The 21,881-nt window shown below is 50.6% G+C and overlaps 1 protein-coding gene across 4 annotated transcripts in view; it reads left to right on the forward strand.

Annotated features, from left to right (window-relative positions):
- The window catches only part of Col26a1 (collagen type XXVI alpha 1 chain), a 145,966-nt gene that overhangs the window by 21,415 nt on the left and 102,670 nt on the right, over positions 1–21,881 (forward strand). For all 4 annotated transcript variants that reach the window (XM_087579287.1, XM_087579288.1, NM_001271268.2 and 1 more), the window contains 1 exon segment: positions 16,168–16,290. In XM_087579287.1, coding sequence (XP_087435413.1) covers positions 16,168–16,290 — 123 coding nt within the window.

The raw sequence follows: 21,881 nt of genomic DNA on the forward strand, positions 1-21,881 counted from the left end.
AGTAGAGAAAATGAGGTATAGTAACATTTCCGTATCCAGAGACCATGTCATTGAAAAGGAAAGTATTACTTACAGCTCCCAAGAGGAAAGGGTGTGAGGCAAGGACTGGAAAGATAGCTCAAAGGGAAAAGGCATTGGCTGATACCTGAGTTCAGTTCCTGGGACCCACATAGTAGAAGTAGAAGTCTTGCAGACTGTCCTCTGACCTCCACACGCACACCCACACACACGTGCATATAAGATACATGAGACGAAATGAAAATGTTACAAAAGAAAAGAAGTAACCGTGGACGCAGTCGTCAGGGGGATAGCAGTGCCCTACTTTACTGATGTGAACCTTCGATGCTGTCCTGTGGCATGGTTCTTGGGGGAGACTTGACACCAATACCTATTTGCCAAAGATAGGAAACCATTGACAGACCAGAGAAGGGACACAACCACAGTCTCAACCGCTGAACTAGTGAGTTTATTGGCGTTACTTACTGGAGCATGGAATGACCCAAAGGCCCCAGCATCCCACCCCAGCACCGGTCATAGTCATAGAAGCTGGAGCCCTGGAGTAAGAGGAGGAGAAGGGGGAGGGGGAGAAGGGGGAGGGGGAGAAGGAGGAGGAAAAACAAAAGCACTTTTAAGATTTCACCGTTTCAAATGTCCCCTCTACAGGGATAGAAACTTATCCCAAGGAATTCTAGCCCGAAGCCTGGCAAAGTCACCCGGGGATTGATTAAAAGAAACCTTTCTGGTAAAGGAACTGCAAGCCATTAGCGTTCAGATTTTTCATGGATGAGCCTAATTCGGCGCATTCTGCAGCCTGCGATGGATTTAATTTTCTGTTTGATCCCACGGAGAAACCCACAAGCAAGCGGGGCAGTGGCTCCCGGGACTCGGTGCGGAAGCCCGGGCTTCTCGGGCGGCGGCGCTCTGTGGGAATCGCCCTCGCCCGGTCTGCAGGGGTTCCTGGAAGGAAAACCCTTTAATCAGGGAGACTGCAGGGTGTGTGGCATGGGAAGGAGGGAGGGTGGGTTGGAGGATGGCTCTGCAGGGACGAATCAAGAACTTAAAACAGTTGCAGATCCTCTGGGTGATTCTGGGTCTTTCTTGTGGTTGTGGTGGTGGGGCCCCCATGGTGCCGGTAGGACTTGGGGGAGGCAGCCTGAGGAGAGGAGAGAGGAGAGGTGGGCTCCTTGAACCTTCCACCAGAGGGACATCTGCCTTTAATCAATGCCGAGAACAAAGGGGGTCAATTAATTGCCTGTAACAGACTGAGGGCAGCTCAGATTTCTCCACAGTCTGCTGCAGTGGGGGGCAGGGGGTCTCAGCTGCCCAGGCCACTATGCCGAGAGAGGAGGCTGAAGAAAGCATTCGGATGCCCGGCTCTGTTCAGGTCCCGTCCCCTTACCCAAATGCCCTCACATGCCTTCCAATAGCCTCAGGCCAGGGTTCTAATATTAGCCCAGAGACTACATCCTCTGATCTTTTCTGATCCTGCCCGGGGCCTTACTTTGCAACCTCCTTAACCAGCCACTCTAGCCTTACAGCTACACCCTACACTTCCGGGGCTTTTAGTTTTTGTTTTTCCCCAAATTCTTGCTTTGTTTGTGGAAGGTAGAGTAGAGAGGCCCTCAGAAAAACGTGGCATGTACCCATGTACATGCATCTGTCGGTCTGTCTCGCCGCGCTAGGGACGGAATTCAGGGCTTTGTGAATTCTAAGTGCTCTGCTTAGACTAAAGGCAATGCTTCTCAACCTGTGGCTCTCGACCCATCTGGGAGGTCAAATGATCCTTTCATAGGGGTCACCTAAGGTCGTTCTGCACATTAGATATTTGCATTACAATTCATAGCAGTAGCAAAATTACAGGTATAATTTTAGGGATCACGACAACAAGAGAAAGTGTATTAAACAGTTGCAGCATTAGGAAGGTTGAGAAATACTGGGGTGCGGCTCAGTAGAAAAGTATGTGCCTAGAACGTTTCAGTGAGGGGCTGGGGACATAGCTCAGAGGTAGAGCCCCTGCCTAGAATCCCCCAGTGAGGGGCTGGGGGGCGTGGCTCAGTGGTAGAGCCCCTGCCTAGAATCCCCCAGTGAGGGGCTGGGGGTGTGGCTCAGTGGTAGAGCCCCTGCCTAGAATCCCCCAGGGAGGGGCTGGGGGGCATGGCTCAGTGGTAGAGCCCCTGCCTAGAATCCCCCAGGGAGGGGCTGGGGGGCGTGGCTCAGTGCTAGAGCCCCTGCCTAGAATCCCCCAGGGAGGGGCTGGGGGGCATGGCTCAGTGGTAGAGCCCCTGCCTAGAATCCCCCAGGGAGGGGCTGGGGGGCGTGGCTCAGTGCTAGAGCCCCTGCCTAGAATCCCCCAGGGAGGGGCTGGGGTGTGGCTCAGTGGTAGAGCCCCTGCCTAGAATCCCCCAGGGAGGGGCTGGGGGCGTGGCTCAGTGGTAGAGCCCCTGCCTAGAATCCCCCAGGGAGGGGCTGGGGGCGTGGCTCAGTGGTAGAGCCCCTGCCTAGAATCCCCAAGGGAGGGGATGGGGGCGTGGCTCAGTGGTAGAGCCCCTGCCTAGAATCCCCCAGGGAGGGGCTGGGGGCGTGGCTCAGTGGTAGAGCCCCTGCCTAGAATCCCCCAGGGAGGGGCTGGGGGCGTGGCTCAGTGGTAGAGCCCCTGCCTAGAATCCCCCAGTGAGGGGCTCGCAGTGTGTCTCAACTGTACAACATTTGCCAAGAATAGGCCAGTGAAAGGTTGAGGACATGGCTTTATTGTTATGAAATATAGAATTCCATGCTCAGTGAGAGACCCTGTCTTGAAAAATAATGTGGAAAGTGACAGAGGTAGACATTTTGACTTTAATCATTGGCTTCCATACACTCACCCAGGGGAGGGCACCCACATGCTCACACATATTTACTGCCCCTGCCCCAATTAAAAAAAAGAACACCAGTTATTCACCCTCTCTGTGTCCGGGAAAGCAACTCAGTTACCTTCTTAACTGTTATCACTCCCCCGAGCGTTCAGCATGATAAGAGGGACTCCATAGGGTGGAGGGAGGACTTTCTTGATCCAGGAACCCTGTTGGTCATTGTTGACCAACTTTGGAGTAAAGAGTAGGTATCTCTCACTGAGGCGGACTGGTTAGGGGAATGGTGTTATTTCTGGAAGAGTGTATGCGTTGGAAGTCTGGATGAGGTCGGGCTAGCCTGAGTGGGGGCGGTTGGGGATCTGTTTCAGGATGGGGGCTGCCAGAGGAGCAGGCAGGACTCAGTCATGGTGATTTCTCTCTTCACATTGTACTTATCAATGTTTATCCTAAACCAACTGTGGGTTGGGAAGCTGGGGACCAGAACTCGGAGATCTGTGTACCGGAAGTGACAGTTGGAAGAAAGTGTCACAGGAACACTCTGCCAGTTGACACCACCTGGCTGGAAGTTATCACAAGGTCCCCGTGCACCTAGAGATGTTCCCCACCTTGTCAGATATTTACAGGGTGAGCCCAAGGTGGTCCCTAGATAAGGAGCCTTGTGGATGGCGGAAACCTGTCCCCAGAGAACTATTTGCTTGGTCACTTTGGTTTTCACCTTCACAGCTTCTGGGAGAGCTGTCACAGCTTTCCACCCTTTCATTCGCTCATCGGTGTGATGGTCTCCGAAGCTTCGCCCAGCTTCAAGGCTGCTCTTCCTGCCCTGTGGGCTACAGGAAGATGAGAAGGAGCCGAGAGGGATAGCCCCACATGAGGTTACACAGTGATCCCATGGCAGGACCCTAACACAGGCTTTAGAATCAGCTCCCTTGTCTTTAACTGTGGAATCTGTTTGTCTGTTTGTCTGTCTGTTGTTTGTTTGTTTTCAAGGACAAGGTTTCATTTTGTAGCCCTGTAGACCAGGCAGGCCTCAAACTCTCAGATCCGCCTGCCTCTGCCTCCCAAGTGCTGGATTCTAAGGATTGCGCCACTATGCCCAGCAGCTATAGGATCTTCCAAAGTGTTCAGCCATGTCTGAACTCACAGGTCGGAAGTTTCAGAAACCACCAGACATGACCACCTTCAAAGAGGCAGGGATGAGAAGCTACATTTGGGGAGAAACAAAAGGTTAGCCTTGGAAACAGCAGGGTTAATTCTGGAATTTTCGTTTATTCTTTCATTTGTTTGAGTTCTGGGTATCTGAGTCATAGTCCCCACACTTGGTGGCTAGTGCTTTACCCAGTGGGCCATCTTCCCATCCACCCTATTGTCTTCAGACAGCGTCTCTCCTTCAACCCGGAGATCGTTGGCTTGTTAGGACTGGCTAGCTGGCAAACCCCAGGGATTCCTTTGTCTGCCTCCCCAGTGCTGGGATCACAGGCGTGCACTGTCACACTTGGCTTTTGTATATAAATTCTGGGGATTGAATTTAGATCCTTTGGGCACTTTATCGGCTAACCCTCTCCCCAACTCCCACAGGAGTTCTTCAGGATCCAGGAGCAGGAGGTGCACTGCCCATGGTGAGATGCCCTGGTTGCTGTTCCTCCCAACTTCCCAGCAGCCTCAGCAGCCCTGGGTCTCAGGTGCAAAATTCCGTGGTTGATCCCTGCTCATCCTCATTGGAATCCCTCAGACTCTTATCACCTTTCCTTTGCTTTCCTTTCCTTTCCTTTCCCTATCTTTTTTTTTTTTTTTTTTTTTTTTTTCTGGAGCTGAGGACCTAACCCAGGGCCTTGTGCTTGCTAGGCAAGCGCTCTACCACTGAGCTAAATCCCCAACCCCTTTTTCCCTCTTGTGAACACTGGACCCAGCCTCCCTGCTGATGGCAAGGCGGTAGGAGAAAGTGAAACACTGCAGTTTTGCTTTGGCCGACTCTTGTAGCCTGCTGGTCCACTGTGGGCAGCCATTTCCTTCCTGGGGTCTTAATTTTCTCACTCGCTGGAGCTGGGGGCCAGGCGTCACCTGTAATTTGGGCACTCTGGGTGGGCAGATGGGGATCATGAGTTTAGTACTAGCCAAGGCTACAGTGAGACTTTGTCCCAAGACAAATAAGAAAAAGGGAGGAGGGAGGAAGGAAGGAAGGAAGGAGAAAGAAAGAGAAGGAGGAGAAAAGGGTAGTGGATGAGGGAAGATAATCTGTTTATTTTTTGGTGTGTTAGTGTGGTGTGGTGGTGGTGGAGTGTGTGTGTGTGTGTGTGTGTGTGTGTGTGTGTGCGCGCGCACACATGCGCATGATTGTGTGTCCCTGCTATATTCACTTCCACCTTATTCTCTTGAGACTGGGTCTTGGCCAGTGAGCCCCAGGGATCCTTCTCTGTCTTCCCCTTTCAGTCCTGGAGTTACTGGTTGTCTAGACCACGCCCAGCTTTTTACATGGGTGCTGAGGATTCGAACTCAAGCCCTCACATTTGTGCACTGAGCCATCGCCTCGACTGACCCCTGTATAGTGTCTTTTGGTAACATTCATCTCCCGAGACCCCTCCAACTCCCTCTGATGAGACTTCCTCTTCCCAACTAAACTCCCTCTTACTTTCTTGTAGGAAGAGGCTGAGGGAGTGTGCTTGAGCCCTAGAGCGCTGGCCTAGAGTCCTCCAGTGAGCAGGTAGCACTCACAGGCTCATTAGAGGACGCTTGCCTAGATCCCGAGTTCCGGGTCGAGTTTAAAAACAGGAGACAGCAGTTCAGCTCCTGCTCTTTGGGCTCTGCCCAGATCCAACCAGGCCCCGTTCCTCGATGTCCTGATTGTGTCATGGGAGCTGCTGATCCGAGGTAGAGGATTCGGCACCTCTCTCAGCACGTCCTCTCTGACGTGCCCGTGAATGGCCATAGGCTTGTTGTAATCAGTTAGACTCTCTGCAGCCGGGATGGATGGGAAATCTGAGTCCGGAATGCTCTAACTCTCCTTCTGGCTGACCAGCATGTTGGGGCTGAACTGATGATCTTTGAAGGGCCCTCATTGGAGTGGGCTCAGGAATTCTCAGTGTGCAAGGTTCTGGAGTGAATGCATGGGGTAACGAAGGGGTAGGAGGAAGGTGCCCAGCTTGCTCTCTCTGCAGGGTCACTGCAAAGAAGTGACCCCCGTGGGACACAGTTCCACACGTACTCTTCATCCTTCAAGCCTCGGTGCTGGGTCCTGGATCCCAGAATCCAGAAGCCACTTCCTTACCCTCTTTTCTGGGCCATTGCCATGGAGCTCTCAGTCAGCATCTGTTCAGTCTGAAATCGGCATTTCGGGGCTGGGAAGATGGCTCAGGGGATAAAGTATTTGCTTAACAATACTACAACCTGAGTTTGATCCCTGGACCCTGTTAAAGAGGAAGGAAAGACCCAATACCACACTGCTCCCTGAGCTCCATGATATACATGCTTGTACATGCACATCATGCATGCTCTCAACCCACCTCAGAATAATACATACGTGCATGCATGTATGCATACATACATGTATGCATACATACATACATGCACGCACACACACATACATACATGTTTAACAAAACTGCGCATGGGGGGGTTCCTGCATGTAATCCCACTGCTGGGGAGGTAGAGGCAGGAGGATCCTTGCGTTCTACTACACAGTCATCCTGCCCTACTTGGTGAGTCCCAGGCCAGTGAGAGAGCCTGTCTGTGAGGGGGAGAGGGCACAATGGATAACGTGTCTGACTGTGTTGGAAGATTCTAAGTTTGGCTGTTGGTTGGCTCCACCCGTTATTTGGCCGGTCATGGTGGCAACACCATCCCATTACTTGGTAGACAGGGGTGGGCAGATCTCTATGAGCCTGAGGCCAGCCTGAGACTTTGTCTCAACAACAAAAAACTCACGATGGATGTCACCTGAGGGATGACAGCTGAGGTTGGCCTCTGTCTTCTATCCACACGTGCACACTGGAGAGGTTTGCCACCCTCCCATGGCATGGGACCCTACGCTGAATAAAAAGCAGAAAGTGGACTGAGCGGCAGCCTCCGTCTCTCTCTGCCTCCTGATTAAGGAGGCTGCTCGAGCAGCCATCTTAGGTTCCTGCCACCCTCCATGCCTTCCTCTGACAGTGGGCTGTGCCCTCAAGCCGCCAGCCCAAATCAACCATTCTAGGTGGTTTGGTGGATCCGTGGGTACAGGAGTTTGCTGGGCAAACCTAATGACCTGAGAGTGAGTTTCAGGAACCATAGGGAGGAGGGAGAGAAGCATCTCCCAAAAGCAATCCTCTAATCTCCACATACACTCCATAGCACCCCCTCTGCCTGTTGTCTGTCTGTCTGTCACACCACTAAGTAAATAAAAGCAACCCTCTTCGTCTTTAGTTGCTTTTGTCAAGAATTCTGTCACACCAATGATGTGATAACTGACTCTCGGAACGTCTGACTGTCATGTCCCAGCACCTGCCACTCATGAGGGGAGTGTGTGGAGGGGAGCTTATCTTCCATATTTTTATTTATTATGGACTGGAGAGATGGCTCAGCAGTAAGAGCCCTGGCCTCTCTTGCAGAGGACCCAGCACCCACAGGGCAGCTCACACCCATTTGTAAGTCTAGCCCTAGGGAGTTTGCTGCACTCTGCTGGGCTCCTGGATACCGGGCACACATGGTACACATTCATGCATCCAGGCAAAACACTCATATACATAAACAATTTAAAACCTCTATTTATTTGGCATGCACATGTGTGTGTGTGTGTGTGTCTGTGTACTATGAGTGTGGGTGCAGCTACCATGGTGAGCATGTAGAAGTCAGAGGAGAAGTTATGGGGAGTTTCCTTCCTCCTTGTGAATCCGGGGACTCAAACTCAGGTCATCAGATTGGCAGCAAGCCCCTTTCCCCACTGAACCATCTTTCTTTTTCTTCATTCTGGATTCTGCTTTGGTTCCTCAGAGTCCACAGCCCCACTTCCTCACAGTGAACTTACTGTTAGCATAGACCTCTGGGGCTCACATCTCTGGGTTTAGGAGCGATCACCTACGTATATTCCCTGCTTCCGTTATATCCTGTGAGACTCAGTTCTCTGCTTGAAGCTTTCCTTTTTCTTTGGTGCATTTGCTTGTTTGTTTCATGAACACAGGCACATGCGCTTGAGAACAAATATGTGTATGTGTGACAGTGTGAAGGCCGGGTGTCAACCTCAGCTATCACTCCTCAGTCGCTGTGCATCTTGGGTTTTGACACAGGGTCTCTCATTGGCTTGACACTCAGCAGGTAAGCTATGCTGGCTGGTCAGGGAGCCCCCAAGATCCATCAATCTCTCTATCTCCATGATTAAAAGCTTGTGTTACCATGTCTGGCCTTCCTTCCTTCCTTCCTTCCTTCCTTCCTTCCTTCCTTCCTTCCTTTTTCTTTCTTTGTTAAGATTTAGTTAATTGTTTTGAGACAGCGTCTGGTGTCTTTTCTCCTAAGGAAGAAGATCAGTTTGAAGTCATATCTGATCCACTTGTTGGGGGGTGTGTTGGTTATCCAGGGTTTTTCATGAAGACTCAGTGCTGGGGCACTGGAGAGATGGTTCAGTCCATAGAGAGTTGGCCATGAATGCCTTGGGGCCTGAGTTTGCATCCCAAAAGCAGGATGTCGTGACACATATCTGTACTCCAGGGCTGGGATTGGTGGTAGGCAGGCAGAACTCTAGAACTTGCCACCCAGTTGGTCTAGCTGAATTGGTGAGTTCCAGGTTCAGTGAGAGACCCATCTCAAAACATAAAGAAGAAGCTGATAGAGGAAGAACATCTGATGGTGACCTGTGACGTCCACATGCACATGTGTTACAACACACATTAATGCATAGCTCCATATACATACACACATGTACATATATGCATGGATACACATGCACACATGTATACCAACACACACATACACACATGCACACACATGCACGATACACATGCACACATGTATACCAACACACACATACACACATGCACCACACACACACACACACACACACACACACACACACACACACACACACGTACACACACAGACTCAGGGCCAGAGGGAACATATTTTGCTCAGATAATGTCAAAGAGTGCCAGTTGTTTCCACCAACCAAGATTCTATTTTTTTCCCCTCAACTTGTGGAGCAGCTTTACATCTCCACGTTTCAAAGATTTATTTTATGTGTATGCAGGTGTGTCTGTGTGGAGTGGGTGCACATGAATGCAGTGCCCTGGGAGGCCAGATGGGGGCACCAGAGTCCCTGGAGCTGGAATTACAGGTAGTTGTGAGCGGCAGGATATGTGTCCTAGTTTGTTATTAAGTGTGTGTGTGTGTGTGTGTGTGTGTGCGTGCGTGTGTGTATGTGTGTGTATGTGTGTATGAGTGCGTGCATGCATGTGTATATGTGTGTATATGTGTGTGTGCATTGTGCATGCATGTGTGTATGTGTGTGTATGTGTGCGTGCATGCATGTGTGTATGTGTGTGTGTGTGTGTGTGTGTGTGTGTGTGTGTGTGTGTGTGTGTGTAGGCATCCCCAAATTCTCTGTGTCTGGGTCCATCTTCAATGAAGTGTCAGGAAGGAGACACACTGCTCTGACTGGAATTAGTCTACAGCACAGAAAGACTTGGGGTGTGTGGGTAGGCAGTGGGATACACGTCTCCCCAAGGAACAGAAGACACAGGTGATATCACAGGAAACAGGGATTTCAGGAAGGAGTCCATGGTAGGCCTCAGAGCCATGAGATGCTGTGATGAACTGTCCTGTTTTGTTTCGTTTTAATTTGTGTGTGCGTGGTGTGTGTATGTGTGTGCAGGTCAGAGGTCACTGTCAGGACCTTCCTTCACTGCTCTCCACTCTGTATTTTGATCTCTCGCTGAGTCTGGACCTAGCTGATCTAAGTGGATTGGCTGCAAGCCCTAGAGATGGTCCTGGCTTAGTTCCTCCAGTGCTGGGCTTCCAGGTGTGCCCTGGTCCTGGCCCCTTTTTGCCAGAGACTCAGGTTTGCAAGCCCTCTTGGCAATCACTTCGCTGCCCGAGCCATCTCCCCCGCACTGATGAGCTGGGTTTTCAAGCCTATCTGGAGAGGCTCAGAGCTCTCTCTCTCTCTCTCTCTCTCTCTCTCTCTCTCTCTCTCTCTCTCTCTCTCTCTCTCTCTCGCTGTCTTTATTGTTTGGGGCCAGGTTTTGGTTGCTGGAAACCATTGACAGCCCATGAAAATATCAGATGTCTGAAGGAGATGACTCAAACCATCGGAAAATGTTTTCCAATTTGCAGTTCATTTTTTCTGTGGAAATGACGCTGTGTGATCCAGAGGTGGCCGGATTCTCTGTCTGTTCTAGTGTCCACGGGATGGGTTTCAAGGTCGGGCATTGTCCTCAGCTTGGCAGCAGATTATTTAGAGCAGAATCCCATCTCTGTGTCCTTTTGGTAACACCCAGAGAGGTGATATAGAACCCATGCTATATTATGATGAAGTGGGGGGGGCAGACAAGTTGACTCAGCAGGTATAGGAGCTTGTCACACAAGCCTAGAGACCTGAGTTCAATCCTCAGGACCGACATAAAGTTGCTGCCTGACCCCTGTAGGTGCGCCATAATATGGGCTCAAGCAATAGGGAGAGCATGATTCATTTTGGCTGGTGATTCCAGACAGTTCAATCCATCACTGTGGGGACACATGGCAGAGAAGTTCCTTTCACATCATGGCCAACCAGGAAGGAGAAGCTGACAGGAAGTAAGCTGTGAGAGTAACTCTCACATCCCATCCCCAGTGACCTACTTCCTCTAGTTAGAGCTTTCACCCTGAGGTCACAAGCTTGCAAAATAGCACTGCTACCAAGATTTTGACATTTTAGGATGTAAAATGATGATGCATGGGTCTTTGTGTGTGTCCGTGCATGTGAGTGAAGGTACCTTCGGAGGCCAGAAGGGGGCGCCAGACCCTCTGGAGCTGGGGCTTCAGCTTTCTTCTTTTTTTCTCCATGGCATTTAGTGTCTTCTTTGCACCCAAATTGCCCTGAAATTTCACCATAGTGTGGCTTAGCAGAGCCTTCCATAGGTTGTGTGTTCCTTCTGGTGAATTTTCTATACTGTTCTCTGTCTCTCACTTTCCTCCCTCTCCTGTTCTCCCTTTCCCTTCTTTCTATTAGAGTCTTATGTAGCTCAGGCTGACCTCAAACTTGACGGGTAGTTGAGGAGGAGTTTGAATTCCTAATCCTCCTGCCTCTACTTTCCAAGCACTAAGATTACAGGTATGTGCCATCAAACCTGGTCTTTTTGTGGTTTTCTTTTCTAGAACTTGCTCTGTAGACCAGGCTAGCCTCAAACTCCCAGAGATCTACCTCCCTCTGCCTCCCGAGCACTGGGATTAAAGGTGTGCGCTGCCCATGGCGAGATTTGTTTTTTTAAAGGTTTATTTTTGTTTATGTGTATTTCTCTGTGTGTGCCACATGTCTGTGGTGACATCCACAGTGGGTGTTAGGTTCCCTGAGGCTGGAGTTGCAGACAGTTGTGAGTTGCCTGGTGTGGGTATAGGGAACCCAACTAGGACCCTCTGGGAAAGCAGCAAGCAGGCTCAGCCACCGAGCCATTCCTTGTGCCCCTATTGCATTTTTTTTTTTTAAAGAGAAAATGATCCACTGAGAAGCTAGCCCAGCTCACCTGGAAGTTCCGGTCCTCCTGCCTCCGTTTCTCCAGTACCTAGAATCCAGGTGTGTGTCCACATGCTTGGCTCACTCATTTCTAAGAGATCAAAAGTTTTCTTTCCACAATTTTACAGGTGGTACATTACTCTATCTCTTTGAGGATATTAAGGTTTTAGAAGCTCACTCTATGCTGAGGAATACGGCTCAGTTCGTAGACTACTTGCCTAGTGTCCTAAAAGCCCTGGGTTCTATCCCCAGCATTGTATGGAGGAAGGGGTTTGCAATCCCAGCACGTGGGAAGTAGAGAAGAAAGGATCAAAAGTCACAGGTGATCCTCATATACATGGTGAGGCTGGGGCCAACCTGGGCTACATGAGACCCTGTCTTAAAAAAAGAAAAGTTCTTTCTATTTATCTGGTTGGTTCCTCTGCTGTTTTTCCTTGTGATCTATTGCCTGTTGAGTTTGTGCCTTTGTCTTTTTTCTCTTCTAATAATTTTTTTTTTTTCGGAGCTGGGGACCGAACCCAGGGCCTTGCGCTTGCTAGGCAAGCGCTCTACCACTGAGCTAAATCCCCAACCCCACTCTTCTAATAATTTAAGTCTTGGCATTTGTTTGATGGTTCTATAAGTTTACTTCTGTTTATTGATACCTTGACTTTTGGTACACTGGTGATTTGGGGGGAAAATGGGGAAAGGGTGTGCAAAGAATCCAGCTATCTGGAGGTCAATAGCTTGTGAGTCTATGGTGCTACATGGGTAGTCCAAGCTGCCCTTGAACTTGCTGTGTCGGCCAAGGTAGCTTCAAACTTGCGGTCCTCTTGCCTCGGCCTCCAGAGTGTTAATACTGTAGGTGACCACCATTCTCAGCTACAAAGCCTCATTCTTTTGTTGTTGTCTCCAGTTTTCCAAGGCAGGGTTTCTCTGTGTAGCCCTGGCTATCCTGGAACTCACTCTGTAGACCAGGCAGACCTCAAACTCACAGAAATCCTCCTGCCTCTGCCTCCTGAGTGCTGGGATTAAAGGCTTTCACTGCACCACCACCAGCAGGCAGTGCCTGATTCTTGATACCAGCAGGGATGAAGACTTGACTACCCTTACCCACTCTCCCTTACCATGTTTCCTGTGCTCCCTGCCTTACCCTCTGACACTCACCCGGTTCCCCTTGCATACTGACCACATGTGTTGCTCCTAAGCTGCCCCCATCATTAGTGCTGGTCCTGTTGGCTGCACATTTCCAGCTGGGCTTCTCCACCTCCAAATTGCTCCCATCTGCTCTCTGTCTCTCCCGGATGCCTCAGAGTGTCTGGCCCACTGCTCCTCATTTTCTAATGTGGCTGGGGACTTATTTTTAGCTTTAAAATTTCTAGGATCTGGTGGTAGGTGGAGGGGATGGGAGCATGTTCCTGCTGGGCAATCTCTACACTGCTTGCTCTGTCCCCCTTTTCACCTCTGCTGTCCTTGCCCAGCTCTTCTTTCCTCTTACCTCCTGTGTCCAGTCATTGTCCTGATGAGTCATAGCCTTGCCCCCTCATTGTGGGATTCTAGGCAGGGGCTCTACCACTGAGCCACGCCCCCAGCCCCTCACTGGGGGATTCTAGGCAGGGGCTCTACCACTGAGCCACACCACCAGCCCCTCACTGGGGGATTGTAGGCAGAGGCTCTACCACTGAGCCACGCCCCCAGCCCCTCACTGGGGGATTGTAGGCAGGGGCTCTACCACTGAGCCACACTCCAGCCCTCACTGGGGGACTCTAGGCAGGAGCTCTACCACTGAGCCACACTCCAGCCCTCACTGGGGGATTCTAGGCAGGAGCTCTACCACTGAGCCACACCACCAGCCCCCTCATTGTTGGATTCTAGGCAGGGGCTCTACCACTGAGCCACACCCCCAGCCCCTCACTGGGGGATTGTAGGCAGGGGCTCTACCACTGAGCCATGCCCCCAGACCCTCACTGGGGGATTCTAGGCAGGGGCTCTACCACTGAGCCACACTCCAGCCCTCACTGGGGGATTCTAGGCAGGGGCTCTACCACTGAGCCACGCCCCCACACCCCTCCTGGGGGTGGGGGGATTCTAGGTAGATGCCCTACCACTGAGCCATGCCTCCAGCCCCTCACTGTGGAGTCCAGTGTCTCGCCACTGAGTCATGGCCCCAGCCTCCAGGACAGACCTGTGTCCTTAGGCCCAGGTCTCCTGACACCTCTAATTAATTGTACAGGGATTTCTGACATGCTTTTGGTCCACATTTATCCTTCTGTGCTCATGCTGGCCCTTGATGACCCCTGGAACTGCAGTTAATGGATTGATCTTTTGGTGTTTAGCTGGTAGCCTCTCCTAGAACTGACCCTGCTCTCTCCCTGTAGCTCCTTGTGCTTGTCAGGAGGTTGGACCTCTTCTGTAATCAGGCCCTTCTCTGTCATGCTTCCATGGCACGGAGGGGTTGAGTCTTCTCCACAGAATCCACAGGTCAGTGACTGAGAGGACACCAGGGCTGAGAGCCTGCCGTGCTTTCGCCTCCCCTCAGTCCCTGACAGAGGGTCTCTGATAGTTCATATTGTCAACCCCATAGGCTCTAGAAGTGCCAGGGAAACAAAACCATGGATATGCCTGTGGGGAAGTTTTAAGACTGGATCTGTTCAGGTGAGAATGTGGGCGGGACCTTGGGTCAGCTATTCAAGGGGTCTTCACAGTCAGGGAGCTGTGTGAGGCGTGGCTGACAGCCTGCTTCCTCTTGATTATTCAGTCCCTGACCCCAGATCATTGGATGGTGCCGCCCATATTCATGGCGGGTCTTCCCACCCAATTACACCTCTCTGATAAGCCTTCACAGACACTCCAGAGGTGTGTTTTCTAGGTGATTCTAAAGATTACCCCGTACAGGCCAGACACAGTTCAGTGTTAACCAAGAGTTCGTCTGGATTTGGTATCTCAGGCCTTTAATCCCCAGCACCTGGGGAGACAGTGCCAGTACATCTATGTGAGTTGGAGAACAACCTGGTCTGTGTCACAAGTTCCAGGCCAGCTAGCGATCCGCAGTAAAACTGTGTCTGTGAAGAAACTAAGCGTTTGAAGAAAAGAGGGTGAGGTAGAATAAGGTAGAAAAGACCAATTATTAGATGTTGGTTTATTGCTGGATGGTGGTGGTGCACGCCTTTAATCCCAGCACTTGGGAGGCAGAGGCAGGTGGGTCTCTGAGTTCAAAACCTGCCTGGTCTACAGAGCAAGTTCCAGGACACTCAGGGCTACACAGAGAAACCCTGTCTCAAAAAACAAACAAACAAACAAATGAAAAAAGAAAAAAAATAAAGAAAGAAAGGGAAAAGGGGAAAATATTGACTTATTTAAAGCACTGTTTGTTCTGCCTGTTTGCCCAGAGGGACATCACCAGAAACAGAAAGCCGTGGAGGAATGGCTGAAACAGGGGTAATTGTCCCCAACCACCTGCTGATGCTTCTCTAAAATCTCACTTGCTTGCCTACCCCACCTAGAAGCCTGTCCTGGCTTTGGCCCACTGGTTTCGGCAAGGCTGGTGGGGAGACCGTTCACACAAGGTGAAGAGTGAAACCCGAGTCTGTGCCATCTCTGTAGGCACTGGGTCAGCAACTTCCGGAGTCTGACCTCGTGTTTTATTCTTCCGATACAGTTCAGCATAGTAAAACTCTGGGGAAAGGTTACCAGGTAACGATCATCACAAGAAAGCTTCGGGTATAGCTGTGAGAAACTCCCTAGCAAAGCAGCCACGCGCCGTGACCTTTACAATAAGAATGAGCTCTGCTCGCAAGTAAACCAAGCTCAGGGCTTAGGGTCTAGAGAGGAAGGAGCGTTACTGAGCATAAGGATTCATTCTATCGGTAGATGGTGCAAAGTACACGGAACCTCGTTCATGAGGATGGTTCTAATCACTGAGAGATGACGCTCAGGGTTAGGGCCTAAACAATACTTCGGATACTCGTGGGGATTCCCGGGGAGGCTGGCTCCCAATAAAATAGCTAAGGATCACGGGTGGTTTGACCACGTTCACTCTGGCATTCCAGGCAACCAGCTTGCTTGATTGACAGGTTCCTCCCGTGCTCACTCTAAGCTGTGCTTCCTATGCACTGGTGATGCCTCTCTTCCATTCCCATTGGTGTCAGAGTGCTTATGCTAGAAAGAGTCCCACAACAGGCAGGTCTGGTCCAGGCCTGATTATGACAGTTAATATTGATGGTCGAGTTGACGGAATCTAAAATCAACTAGGAGACGCGTCTCTGAGTATGTTTCCAGATTGGGTAAATTGAAGTGGGAAGACCAAATGGGAGGCACCATTCCCTAGGCTGGGGTCCTGGACTACATAAAAAGGAGAGGGTGAACTGAGCACCAGCATTCATCTCTCCCTGCTTCCTGACTGTGGTTGCAACATGACCAGCTGCCTCATGCTTTACCGACCACGATAGACTGGACCCTCAGATTCTGAGCCCAAATCAACCTTTCCTCCCTCCCTCCCTTTAACCCTTCCTTCCTTCCTCTCTTCCTCCCTCCCTCCCTCCCTTCCTTAAGTTGCTTCTGTTGGGAATTGTATCTTGACAGTATCCTCTTTCCCCACAGCACGCTCCTCTACACTGCCTCTGAACCCTCTGGGAACAGCCAAAGCTAACACAACTGTTGCTGTCCCCACAGGCACTGGTGCCATCACACGGTGACAAGGACAGTGTCCTGCCAGGTGCAGAACGGCTCCGAGACGGTGGTCCAACGAGTCTACCAGAGCTGCCGGTGGCCTGGGCCCTGTGCCAACCTCGTGAGGTAAAGGCACCCAGGGTGCCCTGTTCCGTCTTGCATGATGTGACCCAACTACAGTTCTGGGGTTGGCTGCCTTGATGCTTGGAAAGGGGAGTTGAACACCGATTCTGTGAACAGGGAGTGAGGTGTACCTGCTGCAGTGAGAGGGACGAGCTCCTACCTGATACAGTGTCACTGTTTGGGATTATTGCCGATGCCTGGGGGAGAGGACAGAGGAGATGCAGAGGGATGGTGGGGCTAACGAGGAAAGTAAATAAACTAAATTATGGGCTTGGAAATCTAGCTTTTAGGGCTGCCCCTTAACAACCATGCCCACTCAGGGCCTTACCCTGTTACAACACAGTCACACTTTCCCACAGCCACACCTTCCCACAGCCGTGCCCTAACAGAACCGCCACCTCCAACAGCCCCGCCCTCTTGTGGCTCTGGACTCTCACAGACACGCCCTCCCCCAAACCACGCCCCTTCAAAAAAGCCACACCCACACATAGCCCCATCCCTCAAGCACTCCATCCCCAGCCATCCTCACCCCACCACAGCTCGCTAACTCCAACTTCTCACAACCCTGTCTTAGAGATTTCCCTTGATGCCTCATTGTCGGGGATTCATCCTGCAAGCCTCAGTCTCCCTACTTTAAAATGGAGGGGACAGAATACTGCCTCAAGACATTGGTGGAGGAGGAAATGAGGTTATGTGAGGGAAGTCCCGCAGGAATCTAAGTTCCAATCAGCTCTGAGGCGCAGGCTTTTGATGAGTGGAGAAAGGCTTAGGAGCCAACTCCAGGCGCTCCGGCCCCAGGCAGCTCCTGGTGCGGTTCAGGCCTGAGCATGCCGCGTGCCTGCATTCCTCACTCTGAGGTTAGGGAAGCAAATGCTCGCAGGACGCCCACCCCATCCCGAGCTGACTCGGGCCTAGTCTTTCACTTAGAATCCCACTTGCTCAGCGTGTCTGGCCACGTTTCAACCGCAGCATTTACATAGCAGTGTTCAGGTTTCCGTATTTCTTGTCCGTTTCTCCTCCCCATTTTTCTGAAGTTGTGTGGGGCCCAATTTCGGTTTTTCCATCCTTTGAAACATTCCGGGGCGCCTTGATTTGTGCTGGTATAGAACCTTGATGGGGAAAATAGAACTCAGAAGGCACTTCGTTGAGCTTGGGATCAGTTGCAAATTGTTTCCCTTGGTCCCCGATTGCTTTCTCCATGGTAGTAATGTCACTTCAATCTCTGGATCCTGGGTCTGCCCTAGACAGTAAGGGGCTTGGGATGTGCTACCTACAATACATAGAATCCTGATTTCCGGCCCAGCACTGCATAAACTAGGCATAGCAGAACACGCTTAGAATTTCAGTATTCGGAGGTGGAAACAGGAGGACCAGAAGTTAAAAGGTTATCCTCTGATACACAGCACATTCAGGGCTAGCCTTGACTACATGAGACCCCGTGTCAAAAATTTTAAAAAAAGAAGGAAAAGAAGAGAGACAGAGAGAAAGAGAGACAGACAGAGGGACATAGAACGCTCTGGGGAAGTTTGGTTAGGTGCCTGTTAATCCCAGCACTCAACAGCTAAGGTAGGGAGACTGAACTTCAGGCCAACCTGGGCTACACAGCAAGATACTGTCCCAAAAGAAAAAGAAAGTACACTGAGTTCGGGAGTTGCAGTTGGTAAAGTACTTGTTGTATAAAGAGGAGACCTGAGTTCTAGCCCCAAACCCATGTTAGTAAGCTGGGCACAGTGGCACATACTGGTAAGCCCAGCACTGGGCAGGCAGAGGGAGGTGGATCCTGGCTGCCCTCTGGTCATCAAGAGGCCCAACACCAGATAACACGAGGACTGGGGATGGTGGTACATACATGTTGGGGGACATGGGAGGTCTGAGGATAGAGATGGCATTAAGCAGGGAGAAACTTATAAGAATTTGACATTTTGCTGTGAGTGAAACAAGGGTAGGGTTTGACAAAGGGACATGGCTCAGTCATAAAGTGCTTGCCTCCCAAGTGTAAGGGCCTCAGTTCCATCCCCCGAAGCAGGCTAAAAGCGGGTTTGGTGGTATACACTTGGAACCACAGTTCAAGAAAGGGCAGACGTGTGGGTTCCTGAGGCCCACTTGTTAGCTGGCCTTTAGCCAGCCTGGACGAATTGGCTAGCTCCAGACCAGTGAAAGAGCATGTCTCCAAAACAAAACCAACATGGATGACTGACCGGGCTCCCACACACTTGCTTGCGGTATTTGTGCACACACACACACACACACACACACACACACACACACACACACACACACACACTGCTGCCCTGCTAATTAATGTCGAAGTCTACCATTGACTGGAGAGCCTTCTGAGCTCCATCTAGCATTGACCCGAGAGCCTTCTGAGCTCAGCGCAGTATGGAGGACCCCTTCATTGGCAGGGCTTCCCCCTCTCTGACTTTGTCTGGAGAGTTCAACTTCCCACCCCCCACGCCTCTATCTGCAGAATGTCACGTAGCCTTAGTTAGATTACAGGTTCAATGTCCTCTCTCCTGATAAGAACCTGTTCAGCTAACACCTGAGATTCCGGAAAGGCTTCCTCGTGCTAATGAGGCATTTTGTTATCTCAAGCTTTCAGCCAATGACCTTTGCCCATCCTCGATGTTTCTATCCCCGGTCCCCAAAACTGTAAAAGCCTTGATCACCCCAAGTAAAGTTGATCTGTGCTGGTCTCAGTGTGTCACCCCCCTAACCCCCTCATGCCCCCACCACTGAGAGAGAGAGAGAGAGAGAGAGAGAGAGAGAGAGAGAGAATGAATATGGGAGATGAACACCATTGTTCATCCCCCCCCCCCGCCCCCTGCTTCCTGACTGCAGGCACAATGATTGGGTCCTAATGGACTACATCCTTGAGCCAAGAGTCCAGATCAACCCTTCCTCCTTTATGGGTCAAGTGCTATGACATAATACTAACAAAGATCTGGAGGCAGAAAGGACCATCCGGGCTTCCGTACTCAGTGCCTCAGTGTCCTAGGGGAATGGGGATGACCCCTATTCCCTGTTCTGGAGTGGGAATAGGCTTAGCTCACTTGTGTCCCTTAAGGTGAGTGTCAGGTGGTATTGGACGCTACTCTTGGGTGCCCCCACGCCTCTCTCAGTCAACCATAGGCAGTGGTGGGCTGGGTTCAGGAGGTCTGCCAGGCTCAGAGGAGTCACATGGGCACTGAGGGGTGGGTGGGTAGCTTTGCTCCACCAGGCCTCTTCTGCCCTTGGCAGCTCCTTAGTGCCTCTGAGGTCTTTGATGGCATTCCAGCCAACCTTTTCCAGATGTGCTGAGTGGAGGGCTTTGGAGGAACTCTCTAGGGTGTCATCTGCCTCCTCATTCCGCCTCTGCCAGACAATCCCCTGCTGGCCGGCCTCCTGCTTTGGTGGGGTTGCCTGCTGCTCAGGGGCTGCTGCCTGCCAGGGTAAATGGAGTTCTGATTTAAATACTTTAAGATGTGGGCTCGCCTTCCTGTACCCCCATGCTTCCTCCCCCCCCACTTCTGCCTCTTTCTTTTCCCCCTCCTTTTTTCTCCCCCTCTTTCCTTCTCCTTCCTCTTCCTCACCCTGACTGTGGACGCTCAGAGGCTTTCTTGTTTGGGTGATGTCCTCCACCTCCGTGGACCTGAGCTACAGTGGAGCTGGGTCTGCTGGGCTTGCTGGGTCTGCTGTCTTTTCCCTGTTTGTGTGTGTGTGTGTGTGTGTGTGTGTGTGTGTGTGTATGTATATATGTGTGTATGTGTTTGTGTGTATGTGTGCATGTGCATATATGTGTGTGTATGTGTGTATGTGCATATATGTGTGTGTATGTGCATATGTGTGTATGTGTATGTATGTGTATGTGCGTGTATGTGTGTATGTGTATGTGTGTACGTGTTTGTGTGTATGTGTGTATGTATATATGTGTGTACGTGTTTGTGTGTATGTGTGTGTATGTGCATATATGTGTGTGTATGTGTGTGTATGTGCATATATGTGTGTGTATGTGCATATGTGTGTATGTGTATGTGTGTGTATGTATGTATGTGTGTGTATGTGTGTATGTGTGTATGTGAGTGTATGTGTGTATGTGTATGTGTGTATGTGTGTGTACATGTGTGTGTACATGTGTGTATGCATGTGTATGTGTATATGTGTGTATGTGCATGTGTGTGCATATGTGTGTATGTATGGTGTGTTTGTGTGTATGTGTGTATGTGCATGTATGTGTGTGTACATGTGTGTATATGTGTGTATATGTATATGTGTGTGTCTATGTGTGTGTATGTATGAATGTGTGTGTGTATGTGTGTGTATGTGTCTATGTGTGTGTATGTATGTGTGTGTATGCATATGTGTATATGTATGTAGAGTTCACAGGTGGCCTGCATATGTCCACAGGTGTGTATGCTATGTCAGGTGGCACTAGTGTCTCCATTTGTTTTTTCAGACATGATCTCTCATGCAGCCTGGCACTTGCCAATTTGGCTAGGCAAGCTGGCTAGTAAGCTCCAGATATCCACCCCGTGTCTACACCCAACACTTAAATTTATTTTATTATTGCTGTTGCTATTATCATTGTCATTATTATTAGTGTGTATGTAAATGTGCAGGCCAGAGGACAACTTAATGGAGCGAATTCTCTCCTTCCACATTTGTATGGGCTCCAGGAATTAAACCCAGGTCTACAGGCCCATGTGGCAAGCCCTTTATATTTTGAGCCATCTTGCTGGCCCATGGCCAACATTTTCACACAGGTCCTGGGAATCAGATTCTGGTCCTAATCATTTCAAGCATTACCCACTGAGTTCTCTCTCTCTCTCTCTCTCTCTCTCTCTCTCTCTCTCTCTCTTTCTCTCTCCAGCCTCTATCTGATTTCATTGTTATTTCTGAGACAGGCTCTCACTAGGAAGCCCGGGCTGATGTCAAACTCACAATTCTCTTGCCTAAGTTGGCTGAGGCTGCCCCTTCTGAATGCCAGAGGCCAGAGACAACCCCTCCTATCCCAGTATTGCAGCGGGACCTGCCCCTCCCTCCCTGCTGGTGCTCTGCTGTTAGCCAGGACGCAATCGGCTTCCCTCTGAGCAGTGCCTCCATGTTTCCTGTTGTGGCTTTGCTACCTCCCAGCCTGCTCCTGTCCACCGTGGTCTCTGATGAGAACCAGGCAAGCAAGGGGCCCTGGAAAGATGACCGGTGAGAGAGGATGCAAGACTCCTTGGGAGAGGACATAGAGGTGAGCCAGTGGCTCCCGGACTATGTAGTACTTAGGCTCCTGTTAAGAAGCCTCAGGTTTCCATCACCTGTAGGAGATGTCCTCTGAAGGCCAGAGGGTTCGTCTATCTCCAGTAATTGAATATCTCTCCCCTGATAGGAATACCTTTTTCAAATCTCTCTCTCGTTTAAAAATTTATTTATTTATTTGTTCATTCGTGTATTTATTTAGCGTGCACGCATGTGCACGCACACACACACACACACACACACACACACACACACACATGCACGTGCATGTGTACCATGGCACACATGTGGTGCTCCGAAGACAACTTTCAGGAGTCAGGTCTCTCCTTCCTCCTCAGAGGTAGGTCCTGGAGATTGAACCCAGGTGG

Source organism: Rattus norvegicus, chromosome 12, assembly GCF_021556685.1.
Source record: "Rattus norvegicus strain SHRSP/BbbUtx chromosome 12, alternate assembly SHRSP_T2T, whole genome shotgun sequence".
Lineage (NCBI taxonomy): Eukaryota > Metazoa > Chordata > Mammalia > Rodentia > Muridae > Rattus > Rattus norvegicus.